This window comes from Macrobrachium rosenbergii, chromosome 44 (genome assembly GCF_040412425.1).
Source record: "Macrobrachium rosenbergii isolate ZJJX-2024 chromosome 44, ASM4041242v1, whole genome shotgun sequence".
Taxonomy (NCBI): Eukaryota; Metazoa; Arthropoda; class Malacostraca; order Decapoda; family Palaemonidae; genus Macrobrachium; species Macrobrachium rosenbergii.
In genome coordinates, this window is record NC_089784.1 from 3,585,856 (window position 1) to 3,613,003 (window position 27,148).

Below are 27,148 nucleotides of genomic sequence, written 5' to 3' on the forward strand. Positions count from 1 at the left end.
CTTAAAATGGTAAAAAGATTGAATTTGCATGAGTTACATTATCACTGGTGCAAGTATTTACTTAGATTTATAGCATGAAAGCATATCATCTTGAGCACTGAAATCATAACCACTAAATATTTATTGGTTTACTAAACCACTTCCTCCCGTCCGTTCGAAAGATTTGCCCTTGAATCATGTTCAGTCCCCAACGAAATTTTCAACGCATTATATATATATAGTATATATATATATATATATATATATATATATATATATATATATATATATATATATATATATATATTAACTTATGTGACTCTCACTTCGATAAATGCTTTATGAAAGTCAGCACCGAATTAGTGTAAAAGTCCGTGTCTAATGGGGTAGCTCTGATCGTGAAAATTCAGATATTTTTTTTTTTGTATTTGTTATACATAATCGAGGCACTGTTTATGCAGAGTGTCTTTTATGCAAAGATGATCTATTAACCATAGGCTCTCTCGTTGCAAACTGCTGAAAAAAAAAAAGCTGCCTTCTATAGCAGAGTAAACACACAATCCTACGAACACACTTATTTAAGTCTAATCCTTCGGGCCAGCCCTAGGAGAGCTGTTAATCAGCTCAGTGGTCTGGTTAAACTAAGGTAAACTTAGGTGAACTGACAGTTGTGGGTTTTCTTAATTCCAGGATCTCTCTAACCGTTCGATATCCAAAGCGCGTATAAAATAAAATCCGGATTATTTGTAAATGATAAACAAGTAAAAAATGCGCCGAAGTTTCTTCGGCGCAATCGACTTTTCTGTACAGCCGCTACAGCGTATAAGCAAAGCCACCGAAAATAGATCTCATCTTTCGGTGGTGCCGGTATAATGCAGCATGAGCCGCTGCCCATGAAACTTTAACGACAGCCTGGTGGTGGCCTATCCTATATCGGTGCCAGAAGCGTGATTATGGCTAACTATAACCTTAAATAAAATAAAAACTACTGAGGCTAGAGGGCTGCAATTTGGTATGTTTGATGAATGGAGAATGGATGATCAAACATACCAATTTGCAGCCCTCTAGCTTCAGCAGTTTTTAAGATCTGGGGGCGGACGGAAAAAGTCCGTACAAGAAAAAGTGCGGACGGACAGACAAAGCCGGCACAATAGCTTTCTTTTACAGAAAACCAAAAAGACACTCACTTCAACAAATGCAGAACACATGGTAAATACGAAACCTCCAAAGTTCATGTCTGCGAGTGGCAGGTCAATATCTACGATGTCCAGTCGTACCCTCCGCCCTTCGGGTACCTTGATATGCCACGAGCAATACCTCCGGTGCCCGTAGCCATGGGGATACCCCGGTGATGCAAATTCCCCAGTCGGGCCAACCAGTTCTCCTCCGCATTCTAGAATAAATGAATAAGATCAATCAACAAGTCAGTTTGCTTATCGTCAGGATAAAGTTCCCTTCAAACGAAGTGTAAAATAGTCTTTCTCGGTTATAGTATTCTTTATCATTACTGTGAACATCTTTGAAAAAAGACAACCGGTTAATTCTTAAACATCATTGCTGGATGGTGACCTCGGGTCAGAGACGTGAGATATGAATGATGATATAAGTTTTTTGCTGTTATTTAAATCATATTTCTGGCCTTGCCATTGTTGCTCTTTCTCTCATATTCCCCCATATGGGCATTCTGTTTTGACCAACCAAATTTATGCAAAATAAAATTAGGGTCATATATATATATATATATATATATATATATATATATATATATATATATATATATATATATATATATATATATATATATATAAATTGAGGATGTCTTAATCAGTAATCATAAAGATAAATTCTAATTTGTTATACAGAGTTAGTTCACAATTTTTCTATATATAGGCAACACACACATTATATATTATATATATATATATATATATATATATATATATATATATATATATATATATATATATATATACATATACACGTATACACACACATATATGTATATATATCAGCTGATGCCAAAGAAAATTATTAAAAGAAAACTACAGACTGCCAATTATTATACACGAAAGGACTAAAATTTATAATACATTCATGAAGAGGGAAGGACAACACAAGCACGCTTCTCTTGGCATTTATGAAAGGTTTATTCAAATTACTGTATCGAGTTTTTGAGTTCTGTAATTTCTCCTTATCCGAGACGCTATCTAGTTTGTTTTCCAAAGCCTCTGTTGGCTAAATGAGGCGTTAAACAAGATGATCAAGATAGCTTGCACTTCCTAAGTTTGAGATATTTAACATTATTGACCCTCTTATTTCGAAAAACATTTTGCAAAACAGTTTTTACCTTTGAGCACACTGTTTATTGTTTATGGCAATTGCATAAATTGTAATTATTTTGCCATGAAAATGGGGTAACATACTGCACACCCTAATGTTTGAGATGTTTAACATTATTGACCCTCTTATTTCGAATAACATTTTCAAAAACAGTTTTTATCTTTGAGTACACTGTTTATTGTTTAGGGCAATTGCATAAATTGCAATTATTTTGCCATGAAAATGCGGTAACATGTCGACATATTAAATAAACTTCAGAAATCTATATATTCAAACCTGAGTACAACTCTTACATTAATTTTACCTGACAATGTCTCACGTAGAGATAAAACGTTCTCCCAAGATAATAACAGAACAAAGAGACTCACCTTCAATACTTTTGTTAAAAATGAGACAAGACTTCAGCTGTCACGTCTGTAGAAACCACCTTCTGCGCCCTTGCGGAATATGAGCTTTTGATCTTAACTGTCATGGCCGTAAAAACTCACCCTCAACGCTCTTGTTGAACATGAAACGGAATCCGTTGTGACGGAAGGGGTTGTGTGCCCCCCGGAAAGTGACGTAAGCGATGTTGGAGCCAGTCTCGATGGGTGCCACTTCAACTCCGGTGCCACATACCATACCAAGAACGTCGCCTTCATTAATGGTGAAAGAAAAAAAGGGGGTTAAACAATGGGCAGATTGCTATAAGTAGTTTCTGAACATGAACTGCATTAGATTACGGTGATAGCGCAATGATGATCAAAATAATTGTCACTCTTGTTGGCAGTAGCAGCAGTTTTATTTATATAAATGTTTCCACGCTTAATTTGCATATCTTTCACAATAATAATATTTTTCATTGCAATCCCTTACATGAGACTAACGACTGAAATCGTCTGGACATCGGAAGGCCTCTTTATTTTGTAATTATTTTTTCATATTACTTTACATCCGTTCTCTTCAGTGTCTTCTCATTTACCTGTTCAAGCTCCTTAATTTTATTTTTCTCCAATTTTTTTTTATTTCACTTAAGAACAAATCCTTCCGGCGAGCTCTATAACATTCTACTAGTGTAGCCAGTGACCTTGTTTAGCTATTCTAAAATAACGGCATCCCTACCATTCTCCTCACACGAGTATACCGTTGTGTAGTTGGATATGTATCTCTCAATGCAGTTTCATCTACTCAGCAACTGCCTTGATATCCCCCTGTGCAATCAAACCAGGCTCACCTTATGCACTCTCTGATCGTTAAGTCTGCATTTTCAGATTCTCTGTTCAACCACAGATCTTCACACCTCTGAACAAAACCACACGAGCATATACCTCTGTTTTCTCTTTGCAGTTCCAGACTAGCTATACCATCTGCAAAATCACACCAGTATCCAGCTCTGTACTGTAACCCTCACTGTACTCTCAAACTAGTACTTCTTCTTCTGCCCAGCATCCATTTGGAGTCAGACCAGTATCCCAAACCAGCATCCCTTACTAGAATCAGTAGCGTTGGACCAGCATGCCTTTTTCGTTACCTTAGCACCCCTCTCTGCACTCTCAAGACAGCATCCGTCTCTACACTCTCAAAACAGCACCCTTCTCTGCACTCTCAAGACAGCATCCCTCTCTGGCGTCAGACCAGTTACCCTTCTTCCATCCCGCCAATATATACATTCGTGCACTCATAAACTCGTATCCTTCTCTCGAGGAGAGCCCATATCCACCTGCAGATTCAGACCTGTATCCCTCTGTAGCCAGACCCACTACCCTCTCGTCAGTGCTAAGTTCCAAAGTTTTCACACGAAACTCACCAGTGGCATTTTTCTCCCTGACCACGACCCTTCCTTCGGGTTCGGAACAGTTATCGCCAGCGTTGTCGATATCGACGTCGAGGAAGGAGAGACTCAGGTAATGGCCGACTGGAGCAACGATTCTCCAGGTGCAATTCACGTCCGCTGAGTAAGGGGCCGGGTAGTTCGGAGAAGTGATGATACCTGCCTCGTTAGCACTGTACGTTCCACCGCAGGTGTCTGTAATAGGAAGCAACACAATATAGTCAAGTTGAAATTATACAGAGCTGAATGCAGATACATTCATGTGGAAGAAGCCAAGAAGGTAGGATGCTCAAATTTGTGAAGAGTTACCGGGAACAACTTGCTGTTGTAAGAGAGCTGGATAAATACTTTGTAGTTTCTTTCCTACTCCATTAATTTTACCCTTCACGGAATGAGGACTGGCAAGTTCCATTCAGGTGAATGTTGAAAAGTTGGTTCTGCTGATACAACATATATGAACTGATAACTAATTCGTACAATCATCGCTTGAAAATATCTGTTATTTAATATAACGAAAAAAGAATTCAAACGTTTTATTGTTCTTCTGTACGGACATGAATTAATATTCTTTTTTAATAAGAGATGTTTGAAAAATATTATTGACAAAAAAAAATACTTGAGAGAAAAAATCACCAAACATGGCGTAAAAGAAAAGTTAACGAACTTTTCATTAGATATGCCTTCAGCCTGTTAGTGTTAGCAAAACCTTGAACTTGTCAATAGCAGCTTTGGCCTGCTCGTCGGTTCCACAAAGTATGTTTAAAAATTCAAAAAAAAAAAAAATCATGTCTGATATCTTTCACGCAAGTTTATAAATATTTATAAAAGTCTATATATCTCTAATTTGCCTTCTGGGTGTTGAATGGGTTACAGCTTCTAGGACGAGCTTGGTACGTATAGCCTTAAATTCTTCATATTTAAGGAAATAACTGTTTTCAGTCCTTTGAAGGTCAACTTGAGTTTGTTTCTCAGTTTAGCTTTGTTCTCGTCACGGCTTCCTAAAATCAGTTTGTCAACAACTAAGAAAAACAGGGAAACTTACCGATAGCAACTTCAGCCTTGAACCCAGAGTGTGGATCCGTGATGTCATTGAAGTACCGGATGAAGAGGGCATTCCCGGTACTGTGTTGAGTACTGGGTGGGGTATTCCCACAAGCTTTGGTCAGCAATGGGGACAGGACGGTCCCGCCGTCTCGCACTTCGACGAATGCTTGTTCGCAGTTGTCACTGGAAAACAATTTTTTTTTTCTTTTTTGGGGGGGAAACAATTTCTGTATATGTGATAGACATATTGAGATGGAACTCCCATTGCTGGAATTTAAGTCAACTTGGATTCCAGAGGTACAATAAAGATAGCATTAAGTACCTGCTCTTTAAAGGTATAATGGCATTTTTTTTTTCCAAAAAAAAAAAGTTAACCTTACAATATTAATCTGTCATAAAATTGGCACCTAAAACTCTAATATTTAATGAATTTTCAATGGTAAAAATAGTGTACTTTAAGGACAAGAACTATATTTTAGTAAACTTTTTTGGATGAAAATGTTGTTTCCTTCAAGTAAGATATGGACTGAAATGTTGTTACATCAAAAATCAAGAACATGAAAAACGTCTCATGTACATTTCAGTGAAAAACCAGGAATCAGCAAGAGAAAATCTTTCACTTTAACCTGCCGTTACATCTTTGGTGTGACTGTCGCTCTGCGAATCAAATAGTGTTGCGCCAACTCCAGAAAATCAAGAACTCTTATATTCTGGACAGTAGCTCTAGACTTCATAGAGGAATGATTTATTTCTTGGTTGATTTAACTGACGTCATAAAATCATGACCATAATGTTAAAGTATTGGTCCTCTTTCTACGAATTTATTAATAGGCCTACTATTTGTATTACTTTCTTTTAATCAATACCAGGTTCAAGTCCACAATTTTCCAAACTGGTGTTGTGTTCACAGTCGCCTATATGAACACACACGCATTATGTATAGACATACATACATACGTACACACACACACACGCACACACACACACACACACAAATATATATATATATATATATATATATATATATATATATATATATATATATATATATATATATATATATATATATAATATATATATATATATATATATATATATATATATATATATATAATAATGTGTGTCTATTGTAGGAAAAAATGGCCTGACCAATAATGTAAGGTCCCTTCAAAGCCGAAGTGAAGTCTTTTTTATGTTGTCGAACTACGGCTCATTTCAAAATTAAGAGAAAAAGAATATTACGGCAGTCAGTATCAAAATGTTTTAAAAAGCAGGCACTGACTTACACTGACAAAACATTTTTATTTAAAGCATTAAAAGACTACACATCTGCTTTTATAATTAATCTTGTATCAAAATAATCAGAGTTGTTTTGTAACGAGAATTTTTCTAGTGATAATTACCCATTACTTGCTGATTCAAGAACCACGAATTATTTACCATCTGAGCAGTATAGTATCACATGTAAAATATATCTCTAGTTCAAAAATATAATAAAATCCATTTCAGAGCGCTGTTCAAATATGTTAATCCTACTAAGGTGATAAATGCAGTGACAAACTGAAAATATTTACAAAGAGGTTGGTGATGATATAGGTTTTTAGATTCATGGTGACATAGACAAGCGTTATTTACGAGAGCGAACATATCAGTTTTATCTTCAGGAAAATACTAAGTACATAAATGCAATCAAAACCATTTCAGAAACACAAAATAGGCAATTCCATTCATTACCATATAAAGTGATAAACCGTTCGTGTTTAAGAAGAACTATACGAAGTCAGAACAAAAAAAAAAAAAACTTTCAAAGCGACTAACTTACTTGTAAGTTAGGATGTCCATTTCGATGACATTAAAAGCAATGGACTTTCCTGCTGGTCCCATGACGGTCCAAGAACACTCGGTGTGGGGATTGGGAGGATTTGGGTAATTGGGAGAACTGAGGGTCAGTTTGGGAAGGTCCGATGTGACGTGGTGGAGACCGCCGCATGAGGCTGCTTCCTCGTAGAATCGAAGTTTGAATCCTGAGTGAAGATGAAGGAAGTTATATAAATTATATATATATATATATATATATATATATATATATATATATATATATATATATATATATATATATATATATATATATATATATATATATATATATATATTAAAGGACCTCATTCAAACTGGGTGGTATCAAATGGAGTATTTATTCAGAAAAAGTTACAAGCTTTCTTGGACAAACAGTTCACGTTGTCCAAGAAAGCATGTAACTTTTTTCTGAATAAATATACTCCATTAGATGCCATCCAGTTTGAATGAGGTCCTTTAGTAATTCTACTAATGCACAGAACAATTGTGTATGTGATAAAGTTAATATATATATATATATATATATATATATATATATATATATATATATATATATATATGCACACACATCAGCTATACACCAATATGCAATATGCACATGTAAAATACGAAGGAATACTGGTTTTGTCCTCATACTCTTACCTTTTCATTGATATTAGAATCAGAGACGAAATGCAGACGAACTACGTTCGAGGAGCTCTCAGGGATTTGAGGAATCGAAGTACCACAGAACTTCCCGATTCCGAGGTAAGGCGACGAGAGGCTCTCTCCATTCCGCGCCTGTCAACAGAACAGAGCTGTTATGCGAATGACGTCAGCGCAACAGAGGAAAGCTTGTAAAAGCTATTGATAGTGACAGTCGCTGTCAATAGGTGTCGAGGGATGCTGGAAAGAATCTTAATTAAGTAATGGCTACAGTGGGCACGCGTGAGGTGCACTGACGTTACTACCCCCCCTACGGGGGCCAAGGTCACGTAAAGGAAGAAAGGTCTCGGGAGCCATGAACCACGGAATCCTAATAATATTTGTTGAAACGAACATTTTTTTCAATGATGAAGTCTCGGAGAGAAAGATATTTACATGTGCAAACAGAAAAATTCGTCCGGCCGTTTTGGAAAGAGTTGCTTACACACACACACACACACACACACGATAGCAGTGAAAGAAAATCTCTTTGCCCCCAACAAGCTCCGTAACACTTACCAACAGGTAGTCGCCACCGCATGCAGGTGTTGTGTTCATCACTTTGAAATCGTCAAATTCTAATTTGATAGTTCTCCCGATGCCCACTTTGATAATCCAGTCGCAGTTCAGGTAATTGGGGTAGTTTTCTGGGTATCTGGGAGTTGATATCTGCCCTTCAGGACCGTGAAGATACCCACCACAGACTGTTGAGATGTGAATGATTTTGATTTCACGATGGACTCATACTAGCTAGACCATCTTGAAAAGTAATTGAATGTTTTGATTGTAAAAACTGAACAATTGTTCTCAAGTGTCATGAACAATCTTATGATAATTTATATATATATATATATATATATATATATATATATATATATATATATATATATATATATATATATGCTGAATTAAAGTTGTGATTAGCGATCAGTACTAGAAAACTTCCGCACCTTCTCTTGCTATCGCAGTGAAGCCCGTCCTTGCATAACTGCTGTCGGTGATGAACCTTACTCTGAGGAATCTTCCTGAAGAGAAGAAATGGCCCTCACTTTGTTGGTCTCGCCGGCACAGCTTGCGAGTCAGATTCCAGTTCTGGGTGCCTTCGAGGCCTGCGAAAGATAACGTGAAAATTACTGCAGATACTGAATAAGAAAAATAATAATCAAATAAAAATTGGAAAGCATTTGGGATCATTTCAGTGCAAAGAGAACGTGTATTAATGTGTCAGCAGTTTTATCAAGCTTACTGCGTATTTTACGGCTATTTCCTACATCAAAAGTGTCCAAGCCCATTGGCTACCAGGTAATGGCTGTACCAGGCCATTCTCTGAAGGGCCAGAATAGAATTTAACAACTCTTAAAATAGCTAGGAAAATTTTTGGAAATAGCTGGAAACGTGATCGCAACCTTAAAAAGGTCATGATCACCTTTTCATATGAGGCCACTAAGGTAATTGCCTCTTCTTCTAAACGTCAAGACGTCACTTGGCTCCTTAAAAAAAATAATCTTGTAGAACTTTCTCAGTCATGTAACCATCATGATCGTAGTTCATTACTACCAAAGTTTAGTCGCTCTTGAAAAGGTTATGGCGTTACTTGGTTGTTCCTCAAATATCTCAGTCTCGAAAAGATTATGTGCTTTTTCATTCATAAATAGTCACGGTGGTTCCTATAGTCAGTCTGAAAGTCCGTGGCAGCAGCAATTTGGCCATCATAAAAGAGGTCATGGTGGTACTCACCATTCTTAGAAATTCGTCGCTTACTTGGTCATTCTCATGATGGCAACTGATCACTGAGAAATATAACTGCAGATCCCTCCATTCGGAAAAAGTTCACGACCCTACGCGACCTAATTCTTAAAAAAGGACCAAAATCCACTTACCATCGTAGATCAAGAGACGATCGTAATAACAGGACGATGATTCTTCCAATTCGTAGTTCACGAAGATCGAAATGCTGTTGTGGGGATCGGCCTCAATGATCCACTCGCAGTCGAGGTTGTGGGCATACCCAGGGTATCCAGGATTGCGGAAGATGTGGGTTCCATTCAGGCGCACTTGGTACGTGCAGTTGCTGCTTCCTTTGGGTGCGTTGAAATGCAAGATTTACAGTTAATATTTATAATGTGTTATGTCGATCATACATATGTTCATACTGTCTGAATTATCTAGATAGGTTTTTATACTTTAATGGGCATGCTGATGTTTATCAGCTATTACATGTATATAGATATAAATAAATACAAATAAATGATCTATGTATGTATGTATGTATGTATGTATGTATGTATGTATGTATGTATGTATGTATATGGACGTGTGTGTGCGTGTGTATATCGGCGAGCTTGTCTTCGTAATGATTATGTTTTTGTACGAGATCTGAATAGAATAGAACATAGAATTTAGATCAAAGGCCAAGCGCTGGGTCCTATGAGGTCATTCAGAGCTGAATCTATTGTTAGGAGACGGTGGGGAAGTAAGATGGATGAAAGAGAATGCGGACGGAGGTACAGTAAAAGGAACGAAAAGGGTTGCAGCTAGGGGTCGAAGGAACGCTGCAAAGACCTTTAAGTAATGCCTACAGCGCGCCGCATGAGGTGCACTGACGGCGCTACCCCCCTACGGGATCTGAGAAATCCACTTGCATGGAAACTGTAAAACTATGAAAAAATCTCTGACATTCTTTTACAACTTTTATCTTGAAAGATTATTCAGCCATTAGTGTTCTGTTTACACGCTACTGTAAATCCTTTAGAACAAGGTTAAGTTTAATTCTAAACTGATGATTACTGATAAAACTTTCTTGTGGCGTGAAATACCACAACCTAATCTTCGCTCTCAGGCTCTGAAATACTGTTCAAATAGTTAAAAGTTTATTATTATTATTATTATTATTATTATTATTATTTATTATTATTATTATTAATTCAGTTCAAAGAGCTCACTCGATAGCATTCCGAGACGCTTATACAGAAGTACCGAAGAATTTGCGCTTCACCGCGAGAAGAAAACTTGAGCGAGATCGAGAAGTTGGACAGCTGGGGACGAAGACACTTTAAGAAACGGGTGAAAAGTATAAGATAGAAGCTTAAACCCTCTTCATTCCTTTCTTTCCTTCACAGTAGCCATATCTTATATCATATTAGGTATTTCTTACAGAGCAATTTACGATTAGTAAAAAGTGCATTTACTTGTCTTCACAGCGCCTAGTAAAAATGTCTGTCTTCAACTATTGTTTATTATTTTTATGTATTTATTATTTCATTTATGATTTTCCTGTCGCATAAGGGTTTTATGTCATGAGGAAGCTTGTTCAGTAAACTAATGGAATATATGGGTTTTGTATATGAATTTGTACAGTACTATAATAATAATAATAATAATAATAATAATAATAATAATAATAATAATAAATAATTGAGAAACAAATCCACAGTTATGTAACTAATAATAATAATAATAAAGGGGAGCAACAAGTTCCTGAAAGCTTCCATAATCTGTGGATTTACTTCTCCATTTTAAGAATCATGCTACTATGAATATTTTTAATAATATAATAATAATAATAATAATAATAATAATAATAATAATAATAATAATAATAATAATAATAATAATAATAATAATAATAACCGAATTTCCATAACTGTGGATTTACTTCTCCATTTTAAGAATAATAATAATAATAATAATAATAATAATGAATATGCTATTTTAATAATAATAATAATAATAATAATAATAATAATAATAATAATAATAATAATAATAACAATAAACGAATTTCCTCACAGATAGCACTGACCAGTCGTTAATTAACTGGACTCCTACCTGTCTGAGTTACACCTGAGCCGCCGCCTTCGTCCGCGGAAACGTAGGTGAGCCGGAATCGAGAACCCCTGAAGAAATTCGTCGTGCTGAACCGCAGCGTGACGGTACTTCCGGTAGACACGATGCGGTTGTCAGGCGGCTGATTCCCGCAGAAGGTGCCGAGGGAGGGAGCCGTTTCGAGTGCGTTCCTCCCATCGTAGAACTAAGATTTAGGAAAGGGATATAAATGTTATGTATGTATGTATGTATGTATATATATATATATATATATATATATATATATATATATATATATATATATATATAGACATATATCTATATATGTATATAAATATATATACATATATAGATACATAAATACATACACACATGTATATATATATATATATATATATATATATATATATATATATATATATATATATATATATATATATTAGTTAGTTTTTTTTAACAACAAGCTTATTTCTTTAACAGGTAAGATAGCGATCACCCCACATTCAGACTCTGACGGATGAATTTGTACAATTTACAGTAATAATTATTATAATAACAATAATCTAAAATGACCTCATACATTAAACCATCAAAGACTGAATAAGAACCTGGAACCATACGAAAATAGCTGTCACTGATAATCCGTTCAGCTCTGCAAGATGGCTCATTTGGGATTGCTTTTTATTCAGATGATGTCAGTCACGTTTCTCATGCAGTCAGAAATTACCTAACCTAACCTAACGCAGATGAACATAACCAGTTTGGAGGCAACTACCCTCAAATAGATCTGACTGTGGCCACTGACGCAACCAGAACGAATCTGCAGGTGGTGGGTTGTGGAGCCACTGTACTTCACACTGCCTTAAGGAATACCTGGAAAATGATCCCTAGCATCATATCACACCAGTCACAGCGATCATCCTCACCACAAGAGTTGCATAGCAGTCATCGTTCATGGGATTCCTCTCTATCAGCATTTCTTCTATGCGGACGGACACGTACTTTCCCCTTGGCACAGAGATCGTCCACAAGATGTCCTCCTGAGAGTGGAAGAAGTGAGGGTACAATGGGGAGACGACCTCACCCGAGTCCCCGAATATGTCGTCGCCAAAAACTGGAAAATAGAAAAACTATGGTTTAAAAATGATAATAATAAATGCAGAAAGGTGTACATTTAACGCTATCTGTCTATTATAATACCTGTGTTGCTATAGGATCAAGGCTCAAAGCTCTATAGGCCTAAGGCGTAGAACTCAACTTTCCAGATACCTATGCTATAAGAAGCCAAGGAGCCTCTATGGTAAATATAATGATGATAAATGCAGAAAGGTATACATTTAACGCTATCTGTCTAATACCTGTGTTGCTATAGGCTCAAGGCTCTATAGGCCTAAGACGTAGAACTCAACTTTCCAGATACCTATGTTATAAGAAGCCAAGAAGCCTCTAGCCCCAGCATTGGCTTCGTCGGACTTGAACTTAATCCACATCTTGTTGTGGGCTGTGATGGACGGAGGAACCGACAACGCTAAAGAGAGGAGGAGGCGGAGGAGGAGGAGGAAGATGCAAAAGGGGGCGATGAACAGTTATGAAGGAGGAGAGGTCCTGTGGGATCCTGCTGGTGCACCTCTAGATAATCGCTGTTGCATCCGTCAGATTCTTCGATGTCGAAGTCTTCGAAGTTGAGTTGCAGTCGATTGCCTAGAAAGGAAGAAATGCGAATCTTTATTGCAGAGGCTAATAGGACGTCCGACCAAGTGCACACTCGTAGACTGAGCTTCAAGGAAACGAGAAAGAGAAGTGAAAAGGAAGAATACTGTTCCTTACCTTTGAATGAAAAGCTTCAACCATCTAATAAAAGATGAAAGGTTATAAGAGTCAAGAAAATGGAAATTGGCAGAGTTCCAAGTTTGACAATAAAATTACTTTGAAGGGTCTAGTAAAGAGTAATGACATTATTCTGATATTCCTTCTTTATAGATATCAATTACATATATGCGAACGTGTTTACAAGATATTATACACACATGTACATAGATAGATAGATAGATAGATAGATAGATAGATAGATAGACAGAAATAATCAACACAATCACGTGTGGAACGGAAATAAATTTCTGACTCACATCAGGATCGAACCCAGGTCTTTCAATTGAACGGCAAGGCCGCTGCCCACTAGGCCATACAAGTCATTAATTGTATGGCCTAGTGGGCAGCGCCCTTGCCTTTCAATTGAAAGACCTGGGTTCAATCCTGATGTGAGTCAGAAATTTATATATATATTATTATTATTATTATTATATATATATATATATATATATATATATATATATATATATATATATATATATATATATATATATATATATAGGTTTTCCACTTCTTTTTGAGAAGCTAAGTTAAGAACTCTGGACAATATGACCACACGATAATTGTCTTACCTGGACCAGCGTTTATCGTCCATATGCAGTCAACGGAAACTGGATAAGGTTGGGGATATTCAGGACTCGCTAATTCTCCCGCTAGAGAGGTCAGGTCGCCACCGCATGTCGAGGTCAGTACGCTGTATGTGGCTCTGAGGAAGGGTATGTAGAGTCGTAAGATTAGCAAACGAATATTTAAAATATGTATGTGTACACAAACACATGCATTCGTGTGTACAACTTCGATTGAACTGATGGTGCTAGGCTTAAACCTGCAGGTTTGTTATGTAGATATATAACATATATATATATTTCATGAAGGTGAGGCAGTTTGTTTTCATCAGTAAGCCGTTCTCCATAGGAAGGTTAGACAAACAAAAGAAATAAAATCGACAACAGTTGCTGTCATATTTCCCGTTTAACCACTGAATCACGGAACAGCCGTCTGAAAAACCGTCACGGTTCCATACTGTTGGATTTCCCTAAGCCAAGGCTCCATTAGCAGCCTGGCAAGCCCTAATGCAACACTAATTTTCGCATCTTGAATTCGCTCCCACATTTCCCAAATATTATCAGTGTCTTCTCCTTCTCTCACTTACTCCTTCCTCAAATCGGCATTTTCTAGCTTTCATGGCCTCTTTTCTTTTAACCCTTCCGAATTATTCATTCATCCTTTCACCAAGGTTAGTCCTCTTCTAAACAATCCAGTTCATTATTCAAACTATGTGATGCTTGACTTTCGTGGAAAGGGGCTGGCTAAAACGCCACTTAATACTTTCTGCATCAGCCTCCCTGAAACTGTAGTTCCTTTCTGTAAATTCTACTGAGCTTTTGTCATATTATTTACCCCATCCATAATATTCAGTCCTGAATCTCTATATAAGTAATCCACAACTATCCTACCATTATGTATATATCAACATTCATCACTCTTTATTCCTGACTTCCATTTACTCTCAGTGGCTGTACATTTCCTTACATTTAATTCAGATTTATTTTCCTCTTAAAACCCCCTTTCAAACTCGTTCATCATCCTCTGTTGCTTTTTAATACTGTCACCAGTCAACATAGTTCACCGGCAAACATTAGCAATACCATCATCCAGACACAACTTGTTCTCTTATTTCATTAACCTGAACAATTAACCTAGTTCCTCATTGGACGGGTTGGTGTCGTTCTCGGCTAGCGCTGAAGAATTAGAGAAATTTATTTCTGGTGATAGAAATTCATTTCTCGTTATAATGTGGTTCGGATTCCACATTAAGCTCTAGGACCCGTTCTTAGCCACGTAAAGTAAGCCTAATCCTTCGGGCCAGCCCTAGGAGAGCTGTTGATCAGCTCAGTGGTCTGGTTAAACTAAGGTATACTTAACTTTTGAACCGTTAACCTATCTTCTGATAGTTCTTTATTTCGCTTATCGCTACTCGTAGATTTTAAGTGAGCAGAGACATTAAATACACTTGCCTGAGATCTGTTTTTACATCAAAGTTACTCCTAATTTACATAACATAACATAATCTTTAGTGTCCTTAGAAAAGCTCCTAACGATTCTTAAAAACTTCATCTTCGCCATGCATCCTCTATAACATCGGTTCGGTGTTAATAAAAAAACAATTTTGATGTTGGTGGGAAATTGATCAGTCTCACCTGAATCCGACTCCAAATCCATAATCTTTGAAGATGTTCACTGTGAGGTAATTAGCGGTAGAGGTTATGGATCTCGGTGCTCGGTGTCCACAATATCTGCCGATCTCTGGGGAATCGTTCATGGGGCCATCTCTGATCTGTTCGTAATGAAGACGTGAATATTTTTCCCTTAGTTATTAATTGACAGGATCGTTCATTGGTCTATCTTACTTGTTCATAATGAAGACATAAATATTGTCCCCTTAGTTGTTAATTTACAGGATCGTTCATTGGTCCATCTGACCTGTTCAGTGAAGACAAATATTTTTCCCCTATATTATTAAGTTACAGGATTGTTCATGGGTCCATCTCTGATCTGTTCATAATGAAGACATGAATATTTTTCCCTCACATAACTAATTTACAGGATCGTTCGTGGGTCCATCTGACCTGTTCATAATGAAGACATAAATATTGTTTCCTTACATTATTAATTTACAGGATCGTTCATGGGTTCATCTCTGACCTGTTCATAATGAAGACATAAATATTATCCCTTACATTACTAATTTACAGGATCGTTCATGGGTCCATCTGACCTGTACATAATGAAGACATAAATATTGTTCCCTTACATTATTAATTTACAAGATCGTTCGTGGGTTCATCTCTGGCCTGTTCATAATGAAGACAAAAATTTTTCCCTTACATTATTAATTTACAAGATCGTTCTAGGGTCCATCTCTGACCTGTTCAAAATGAAACCATAAGTATTATTCCTTTTCAATCCCAGATTTGTACTCAGATTTGTCCTTCAGGACGCTTCATTATGCTAATATCCCCTGCAAGCAGAATACCCAATATGGAAATCTAAATCCTTTGTCTCACGGTACTGAGTACGTATATTTTAGGTCAGCTTGCCCAAATTTCTCCGAGTAAAGTGATAAAGGCTGGAACCTGTTCTTCAATGGCGTTATCCATATTTGAAATCCCAGAAATGAACTAAGTCAAAAGTGTCCTGAGTAATCGATTTTCTCTATCATTTTGGCACTGAATTTATAATGAATCATTACTAGAAACTGAAAGCATATAAAGTTACCACACTATTCGTGATTACGTCAATCATTTGTGTATGTTCAGTCTTATCTTAAAACTGCATATTCATCGTGAAATACTGTTCGACTTTATATCATATTTATTCTCACCCAAAGCTATTATATGGCTGTGAGTTATTCCGATTCGTGTCGGCACTGAACTCACTGCTAGGAATTAATATATATCGTTATTTCATCCTTGTAACTGGGAGCTGTTATTTGAGCCGTGTAACTGGCAATTATTAATTATGTCCCTTAGGTGAAATCACTATTAGCCAAATAACTGGAAATTATTATTTAAGCTGTGTAACTGAAAATGATTTTTTTTAAGCCAGTTATAATAAGTAATGGCTTTTGTCTTCTTAAGCTTGATATAATTGGATGTTCTTATCAAAACCAGCAGTTCATCCCTTATGACCAAACATTTCTTTCTCTCAACAAACTCTTTGGAAATCTCTCTGTCTTACAACTCTCCAGCTCATTTTTTTTTTAAATTAAAGCAAATAGTTACCCCTTTCGGTCAACCCTACTCTTGCATTCGTGCTTGAGACAGACATTAACGTATGAAGTACAATGATACAGTTATTCGTAAAGTAAACACTTACAGAAATGTATTCTCTCGTGCAGTTCTCCGCCGTCACTGTCCAAGTGTCTATATCAAGGTGAACAATGTGTACCAAAATTCTGGATCCTGAAATAATAATAATAATAATAATAATAATAATAATAATAATAATAATAATAATAATAATAATAATAATAATAATTGTAACGTCTCAAAATATAGTTAGTCATAAAGTGAAGCATAAAGTCCACAGTGATACCTTTCTCCAAAAAAAATGTCTTTGTAAATTTTCGTATGAAAATATTTACCGAATATTATCCCGTACCCTCTCGCCTCTCGTTATATGTAATTAATAAAAATGATGATTGTAATAATACATTTACTATCAGCATGTCAGACTACCGCTCAACCAATTCGCCAAGCAAAGAGCGCAATTTAAAATGGATACGGAAAAAAATGCAGTATTTATCCCACTGAAATGGTAACTTACCCTCCGGCGCCTGTAAATGCCAGGAACAATTGAGCATCGGAATATAGTAATGAGGATAATGAGGCGACGACAGCTCGCCACTCTCCTCCAAGCTGACGTCGATGGTAGCGCCACAACCCTATGAAAGGAAAAGATATTCTTATTATTTGCATTAAGCTGCGAGCTTTGAAATGGGCTTGAAAATAGATTAGAATATGAAGGTTGTTATACTTCGTAAAACATTATGAACGCTGAAGTATGATGAAAATTAAATTACAATATTCCGATAACTCCTTAATCTTGACTGAGTCCACTACTTACAATATATATATATATATATATATATATATATATATATATATATATATATATATATATATATATATATATATATATATATATATATATATGTATGTAATGTATGTATTACCCTTGTGTAATTGGCCAGGAATCCTTTAGCTCCAAAGGACACGTCTGCCATCAGTCTGACTGTCAAGGAGTTTCCCGTAGACTTCAGAGAAGGTGGCGACGGAAGATTTGGTCCACAGTGTTGGAGAATTTGAGGAGCGTCCGTACTGTCTCCATCATGGACCTTAAACATGGTAGATAAAGAAAATAATGTTATGATCACAATATTCAATGAAGAAAAAATAAGGCCACATTTTAAACAATAACAGTAATTATAACAATATTAATCAGATTAGAAATTCGTCGACATTCGCCACTTACCGAGACGAAATCGTAAGAGCAGTTTGTGTGTGGTTCGACATCGAAGTCGACGAAGTTGAGTTCGACGATGTGTTGTTGATCGACAGTGATGACCCAGACACAGTCGGAATGAGAGTCGTAATTTGCTGGGTAGTTAGGAGAATGGATGCTTCCTTTGATGGCTGTGAAGGAACCTCCGCATCCTGATTGAAATTACGAAAATCAATTTTACAATACATGTTTATAGATCGATAAATGGATAAATAGATACACGCACATACATACAGACAAACACACACACACACACACACACACACACACACACACATATATATATATATATATATATATATATATATATATATATATATATATATATATATATATATATATATATATATATATATATATATATACAGGGTGGCATAAGTAAAGTAACGCCCTTTTGTTTAAGTGGAACAAAATTAAAGCCTTTTTGATTATCCTTTATTTTTTCGAACATAAATGAATTGCCACAGGTTAATAGATTAATATATTATATTAATCTATTATGCCGTGGCAATACATTCATGTTCGAAAAAATAAAGGGTAATCAAAAATGCTTTAATTTTGTTCCACTTAAACAAAGGGCGTTACTTATGCTGCACCCTGTATATATATATATATATATATATATATATATATATATATATATATATATATATATATATATATATATATATATATATATATATATATATATATATACAGCTAATTAGGCATTTTCCACTGACTGGGGTGGCTCTAGTGAAATTGCTTTGAAATTGCTTCGCAATGGTCACTGTCACATTCATAATTTAACAAATAAATCGAGGATAAATAGATAAACATCTGTGCAGGCAAATCTCCACTTCACATACACAAACGGAGGATTTATAAGCAGGACGTTGCTCACTCTGTACACACGTTGTTCCATTCACATGTCTTGTGCGCATGCGCATGCGCATTCCAGTGTCTCTTTCTTCCCATCAATCCAGCACTTTCTAGGACTTATTCCCATCGTTTTTCTTAATAAGCCCGAATTATACAGTCTTTTCACCAGCATATTTCCCTGTTACTTCAGCATGGCGTAACTATCTCAAATCTCTGTCCTACTCTCCCACAGACGCATTACTATGCATTGTGACAATGCATGGTACGCGAATACAATGCATCTCCATAGGGTCGGGTTTTTTCTTTTATATGTATCCAATACCTGCAGCTCACTTCTTCAGTAAAGATTGCTACAGGAATTTAGATGTAGACACTGTTACCATATATACATATATACTGTATATATATATATATATATATATATATATATATATATATATATATATATATATATATATATATATATATATATATATATATACATATTAACTTTATCACATACACACTTGTTCTGTGCATTAGTAGAATTACTAAAAGGACCTCATTCAAACTGGATGGTATTTAATGGAGTATTTATTCAGAAAAAGTTACAAGCTTTCTTGGACAAACAGCCCACATCATCAAGTATCTGTACAATGAGCAGACGCGTAGTCCAGCTGTATTTATATCTGTGTGTAACTTTTCCTGAACAAATACTCCATTAGATACCATCCAGTTTGAATGAGGTCCTTTAGTAATATATATATATATATATATATATATATATATATATATATATATATATATGTGTGTGTGTGTGTGTGTGTGTGTGTGTGTGTGTGTGTGTGTGTGTGTGTGTGTGTGTGTGTGTGGGCTAAATCTCAGTCAGGATTAGGTCCAAGTATAAGGATGCTGCCCTTTTGTCTTTGATATACTGAACACGGAAACATGAACTTCAAACTTCGAACTCACCGCCAGGAAGTGTGGTGTAGGAGATATTGAAGCCCTTTCCCCGCACAGTCTGATCGCTGTGGAACGCGAGGTAGGCATTGTTCCCTTGAGTCGTAAATTCCAAAGGAATCCTCTTCTTGTGACACATGGTTGTTAACAGCGGGGATTTCTCGTTTTCTCCTCCGTAGATCTGTCAAGTAGAGAGCTTTAAAGTTACCTGTAAACATACATAGTGAGAAGACAAGAACTAGAACATCTCTCTCTCACTGGTAAAGTCAATGGAAGGAGGCCGAGAGGAAGACCTAGACAAAAATATATGGATGGATTGGTGAAAAATGACTGGAGGAAGAATGTCTGCAGCTCAGTTGCTGCAGAGAGCCAGAAATAGAGAGAGGAGTGGCGAGCCATGATTGCCGACGTCCTTGGGGATATGGCACCTGGATGATGATGATGATACATTGTTTTAACAAAAATGCAAATATAAATTAGACATGCACAGTTTTAACAAAAATTCAGTAGGTGAAGAAATCCACAGTGGTGCAAATGTAAATATATATTAGAAATATATAATACAAACGAGAACTTTTGAGAACCTGCTTGGTTTTCTTTCTCAATCTGAGTCAGAAGGAGAATCGAACAGGATCTCAAAAGTTCTCGTTTGTGTATAACGTACATACAGTCTTCTTCTTTTAACGTGCTTATTTCCCATTTTTTGTATGGGGTAAGCACGATTCCTTCTTTTTGAAGGACTGTGATTTGGCTTTAGGGTAGACCGTGTAGTCTCGATCGGCTGCCCAGCCTGACATCGCTTAGAGCCCGGTAGCGCATGTACATGTATCGTACATACAGTATGTTTTCTAATATATATTTACATTTGCAGCACGGTGGATTTTTTTTCGCCATTTAAGTGATTCATGCTGTTATCAGGTTTTTATGAAAAAATTGTATTAAAAATTGTTAGTACCTTCTTGGATATTTTGGCAGAAATGGTGACCACTCGTTTTTTCTGCTATATATTTATAATGACAAGAACCCTGACAGATGTCTATAAGCACACCTTACAGACAAATGCCTCGTATACACGATTACGTTCTTTATTTTCTAGTTTTCAATGCATCTTATATGATATACATTTTGTTATTAGTTAAGATCATTTGTTCTCCATAGCTAATAAAATACAGAGGATCACAGACTTGACGTGAACAAATCGTCTATACTCCTCTCTGTCTCTCTTCATCTCTTTGAGGTCACGCAACATCATTATCGTTCCTCATTCTCTAAAATGTTTATGGTCAATTGGATATACGTGTGTGTGTGTGTGTGTGTGTGTGTGTGTGTGTGTGTGTGTGTGTGTGTGTAGAAATTAGCCGCAGTGACACACACCAGTAGGCTTGGTTGTATCACTGCGGATAATTTCTACACACTTACACACACCTCCAGCTTGTAATATAAGTTAAGTATATCTTAGTTTAACCAGACCACTGAGCTGGTTAACAGCTCTCCTAGGGCTGACCCGAAGGATTAGATTTATTTTACGTGGCTAAGAACGAACTGGTTACCTACAGCTTATTGTGGGATCCGAACCACATTATGACGAGAAATGAATGTCTATCACCAGAAATAAATTCCTCTAATTCTTCATTAGCCGGCGGGAGAGTCGAACGCTGGGTCAACAGCGTGCCAGGCGACAGCTCTATCCACCCCTCCAACGAAGAACTAGTTTGTGATATAGGCAGTAATCTCCTGTTACCGCAACCACTCTAATCCCATTTTCTTTGAAATCTCAGTTGACTTAAGCTTTTTTTGCTCATGCAGGAATCTGCCGTTTCATAACTTACCGTCAGTTGTTCAAGCACTCACCCTGAGTTTGTCGTATATGCAGTCATCGGCCGTTTCCAAGTCGAAGTCGTGAACAGTAATCTTGATCCTGGTTCCTGGTGCTGTTTTGATGAACCACTCACAGTCAGTGTTGACGGGATAGTCGTTTGGGTAGTTGGGACTTGTGAACGTGCCCGAGAATTTCGTGAGCTCTCGTCCACAACCTGAAAAGAAAGAATTAGATTTTGCTTATTCTCTGTTTCCTTGGGCCCTGTGCATTTGTGCTTATTGTCTTTATCACTTTTCTTTATCTGTTTATTTTTTTATTTTCTACTTTCTCCACGCTATTTATTTCCTGCAGAAGCACATTCGATTCAGCAGGTTTTCGTGTTCTAAGTAAGTGTTGACACGTTTAGAACCTGTACGATTTCAAAAGAATTTCTGTACATTTTTATGTCCTAAAGATACTTACCCAAGGTTCCAAAAGAAGATATCGCTAGAATCTTCATGAGGTTATGGTCATGATGCTTTTAAACTGATTTTATCTCCTTGTGTTTTTGGGAGTTAAAAATATGTAATGGCAATAAATGAAACTAGTTCTTCCTCATCCATTCACAATCCATTCCACACTGGTATGAAAAATCAATTATTCCCTAATCATTCACTCATTGATTAAGATTGTTGTTATGTAAAATAAAGGATTATTCCTTAACTATTCATTTCAAAGTGGCGTGCAAAACAGTAACTATCAAACCATTCTCTTTCTACCCCAAACTTGCGTCAGTGACCCCGGTTAACTCAGTCAATCCATTCCAAACTGGTGTGAAAACATGACTCTCTAACCATTGACTATCCACTCCAGCCGGAACCCGTTCTCTGCTACGGAAATGTCACTGACAAAGTTTATCTCCAAAATATCCATTCTCGGGCCGGTGACTATCGGTGGGGGAGCTGGCCTTCCTTGGCAATAGTGGCCTATCGTATCTACTTGGGAACCTTCCCTCTGCCGGGCTCTGACCTGTGGGAAAAAAATGTTTTGAAGGTGTCAAAGGACATATTGAACGAAAATTTTGTTTTGGGTCATCTGTTCATTTATCAATAGGCATAGGGCCAAGCTGAAGGAAGAACTAAGACTGAGTTACTGATACTTCTATTATTAACTTTAAAAATTGGAGTGAAAGGTTGCTTAAAAATAAATCGTCTCACTTTATCCAAATCAGCCTTCGTAAAAATCAACCCTTGAAACTTGCATTTTATCATATGGTATTTCTCTAAAACTGCAAAAAGGTAAAATAAAAAAATAAAAAACATACCACAAGATGTTCTTGATTCCAATAATCACAAACTTTTGACCTTCAACAGTTCGACATTTTTCCGGCGGTAATTTTAATTAAAAAAATAAGCTCCTCAATATTCAAAGACTGTTTAGATATGTGAAACCTAGAATCTAAAATTATTTAATGAAACTGAATCTCCCTTCCGTTATCGGAAAACCATGATAGCTAGAAGGACGATTATATGGATTTGATAGAATAACCAAAATACTGCGACTAGGAAAACCATTAGCACAGCCAAAGCTTGGTATCGACAGCTTCTTTTTTTATCTGTCTTGGAGGCTTTGTTGCTTAGGTCATCAAAATTCCATGATATATCAGTTCTTGCAGTCAGACCCTTGTTTAGATTAACTACTTAAAGATTCATTGTTTCCATGATAGCTCTTCGTGATATCATATAAAAATCAATTTCAACTGTACCTGCTTTGACGAACAAATCACAATACAATCACATGACAACACATAGGGCCATTGCACTTGTTTGCAATCATTGCAGTATATAACTTGTATTATTGCATTGAAATCAGAGGAAAAATATGTTGTAGGTGCTTTAAAATTACTGTGACCTTAATAAAAAGTTTAGGGTCTAAACTACAGTGCAACAATAAACATGTATCCCTAGGTAGATGCCTACTAAATCCATAAAATTCTGGAAAAAATTTTGCATTTAACATTTACCTGGATCTGTGACATAGAAAAGATGCCAGGCAAAGAATGATCACCCAGCCCAGGTCACCTTCCTACGAAATCTGACTAATTACAAAGTTAAAATATAAAATTTTGCCCCTGAAATTGACCTGTAGCCTTATAAAAATTCAAAGTTAGCAATATTTTGGTAAAATAATTATCAACTTCCAAGTCTCCTGTTTATCAAGACTCATCAAAATTGCAGAAAATTTAATGTTGCCTATTAATTTATCTGTGATTTTGAAATTTAGTCAAGGTAAATCATATTTGGGAAAAACAATTACTACCCTACTGGGTACCTACCTATTAAGCTTCATGAAAAATTTTAATAATGAATGTTAAAATGATCTGTGACCTTTAAAATAGGTCACTGAGGCACAGAAAAATATTTTTATCTTTTGATAATTAAATTGGTCCATGATCCTGAAAAAAGGGTCAAGTTCAAATATTTGGGTTAACATCATCCTTTGCCTGTTCAAGACAGTCTTTGGAAATGAACAACCTTATTTTTGCATTTATCGAAAGACCCCAAATTAGAGGATCCCATTTCCTATTGCCTACAAGACCATCATAATCAACCGTGTGCGATCACCCGTGACTGTCATAAATTAACAAAACAATGACAAGCAGAATTACATCGACGTAGTCAAAGAGACATCGCGTGTTGTCGGCGTTCATGTGATCTTCCAAAACAAAATGGCTGAAGGATGCGTTGATGGAGTTTCCCCTCGGTGCCATGATGGTCCAGGTACAGTTTCTCTGATGCGGGTACGGGTTCGGGTAGTTGGGCGTCACGATGACGCCCCTGTACCCCTTCAGGACGTTGTTGCATCCTAGGATGAGGTCAAGAGAGAATCGGAGTTAAATCTCAAGGTGTGAGTGACAGGTGGTAGTTACCTTGCATAAATCTTGTGAAATCGTACTTGTTTGTACGCGGGGTTTCTCTCTCTCTCTCCTCTTCTCTTTATCAGGTTTTACATCAAAGCTTTATCTGTTAGCAAGCTGCCCTGCTTGGAAGTTATAAAACAAATGACATATGCTTGAAAATATACCTACCTGTGACATACTGGGCCTTAAACCCTCTCCCAACGTGGCTGTGATCCGAATGAAATCTCAGCCACAAGGTGTTCGACGTGGAATTTATCGATATGAATCCGTGAGAAGTAGAACAGAAGCGACCGAGAGACGGCGCCCTGGAAGACGGTCCGTCGCGAACCTTAAGCAAATAAAATTTTAGTTAGAAAAAATGCTGTAGAAAATCCTTAATTTAATCGCATATTTTGAAGTCGATAAAGAGAATGAAAGCATAGCGTTGTTTAGTTTCTCTTATTGAGTGAATAATTACCTCAACAAAGTCGAAGTAGCAATCGGAATTCTCTTCGAGGTTGATGTCAATGAAGTGCAGCATGACCTTTGACCCCTCGCCTACGCGAATAGACCAGGTGCAGTCAAGGAAGTCGTGGTATTGCTGGGGATACCCGGGGGAAATTATCTCGCCTGTGACAGTCGTCAGTGTACCGCCGCATCCTGTATGGTAAATTGAACAATGGTTAAATACACGTTTGTACGTACTGAAATGTCCCACGTAATACAATGTGTGTTTCATTACTACAAGGAAAATTCCAAGTAAATGGGAAATAACCATGGGAAAGGATTTTCAGAGGATTGCGTTTGTGCGTGAGTGTGTATGTGTGTGTGTGTGTGTGTTTGTTGTGAGAGAGAGAGAGAGAGAGAGAGAGAGAGAGAGAGAGAGACAGAGAGACAGAGAGAAGACATACACCTTCCCAGTGGTTCCGAAGTTCCAAGATATCTTGTGTGTATGTGTGTGTGTGTGAGAGAGAGAGAGAGAGAGAGAGAGAGAGAGAGAGAGAGAGAGAGAGAGAGAGGAGACATACACCTTACCAGTTGATGCGGAGTCCCAGGATATCTTGAATCCCCTTTCGGTGGCACTGTCGTCAGTTCTGAATTTAATGTACACTTGATGATGATGAGAGAACATCTCGGGAACCGTCTTGTTCTTGCTGCAAATGCTTGTCATCAAGGGGGCCGTGGCTGTACCTCCATTCCTGATGTGGATTACTATCATTACCACTACTGATATTATTAACATGCTATCATATCGTGTCTATTTGCTTAATTATTCGCTGGTTCGTTAACACGTAGCCTCACAATTTCAAATGAAATTCAATAACCAGTTATTAAGAAATAACTGACAGCCTTCATTCTCGTTATGCATTCAAATTTGTTGTTATAGTAACACCACTGATATCATTAGCATACATTAATCAAAATGAGTGTCTATTTGCTTAATTATTCCCTAGTTCGTTAACACGGAGCCTCACAATTTCAAATGAAATTTAGAGCCAGTTATTAAGATATAGCTGACATCCTTCATTCTCGTTATGCATTCAAATTTGTTGTTATGGTAACACTACATAAATAAATATATGGAAAGGGACCTTTAGATTAGATCGCAGCCTCATGATTTGCCCAATAGGTTCCGAATAAGTACATTTCTACCTACCCAGTCTTCCCAAACGTAAATGGAGACTGCCTAAAATGAACAGGTTCACAGAAATCTTCCAACTAATGTTCGTCTCCCCTCAGTGATGGTACAGCTTACATGGTGAGCCGAAGCGTTTACTGATACGTTTCAACCCTATTTAATGCTTCCCAATTGCAAAATATGGGGCCGCGAGCCTTATATGTCCCTCCATCCGCAGGAGCCGCGACATACCTCCTTGATTCCAGTCTTTTCACTCTATATCAAAGCTCAGTTGGATTAGGGATAAATAGTATATGTAAAATCCCGCGCTTGTACGTTACATTCTACAAATGCGTCTGCCTATTGTCTAATTATACGTCACCTCTATTTGCCTTGCAAAGAAAAAACAGAGTAACAAATTTAACATTCAAGGTTCTTAAATGACTTCACTCGCGTCCAACAGTTCTGCCTCTGGAAGATGACCTCTCACCTGATTTCCAAAGCGTCGTAGTGGCAGTCTTCTGACTCCTCAATTTCGACGTCATTGAAGAGGAGTCT

The 27,148-nt window shown here is 36.8% G+C and overlaps 1 protein-coding gene across 1 annotated transcript in view; it reads right to left on the bottom strand.

Moving 5' to 3' along the window:
* LOC136829271 (cubilin-like) overlaps positions 1–27,148 on the bottom strand; it is a 174,353-nt gene that overhangs the window by 20,837 nt on the left and 126,368 nt on the right. Inside the window, 27 exon segments of the mRNA XM_067087610.1 lie at positions 1,167–1,372; positions 2,808–2,954; positions 4,106–4,324; positions 5,172–5,356; positions 6,996–7,197; positions 7,672–7,810; positions 8,234–8,418; positions 8,665–8,823; positions 9,595–9,792; positions 11,543–11,744; positions 12,466–12,653; positions 12,960–13,075; positions 13,117–13,240; positions 13,981–14,114; positions 15,610–15,746; positions 17,288–17,373; positions 17,738–17,855; positions 18,147–18,308; positions 18,446–18,627; positions 20,288–20,456; positions 22,127–22,308; positions 22,928–23,102; positions 24,742–24,938; positions 25,162–25,321; positions 25,451–25,632; positions 26,008–26,171; positions 27,081–27,148. The exon segment at positions 27,081–27,148 is cut by the window's right edge and continues 119 nt beyond it. Of these exon segments, the coding sequence (XP_066943711.1) occupies positions 1,167–1,372; positions 2,808–2,954; positions 4,106–4,324; positions 5,172–5,356; positions 6,996–7,197; positions 7,672–7,810; positions 8,234–8,418; positions 8,665–8,823; positions 9,595–9,792; positions 11,543–11,744; positions 12,466–12,653; positions 12,960–13,075; positions 13,117–13,240; positions 13,981–14,114; positions 15,610–15,746; positions 17,288–17,373; positions 17,738–17,855; positions 18,147–18,308; positions 18,446–18,627; positions 20,288–20,456; positions 22,127–22,308; positions 22,928–23,102; positions 24,742–24,938; positions 25,162–25,321; positions 25,451–25,632; positions 26,008–26,171; positions 27,081–27,148 (4,386 nt within the window).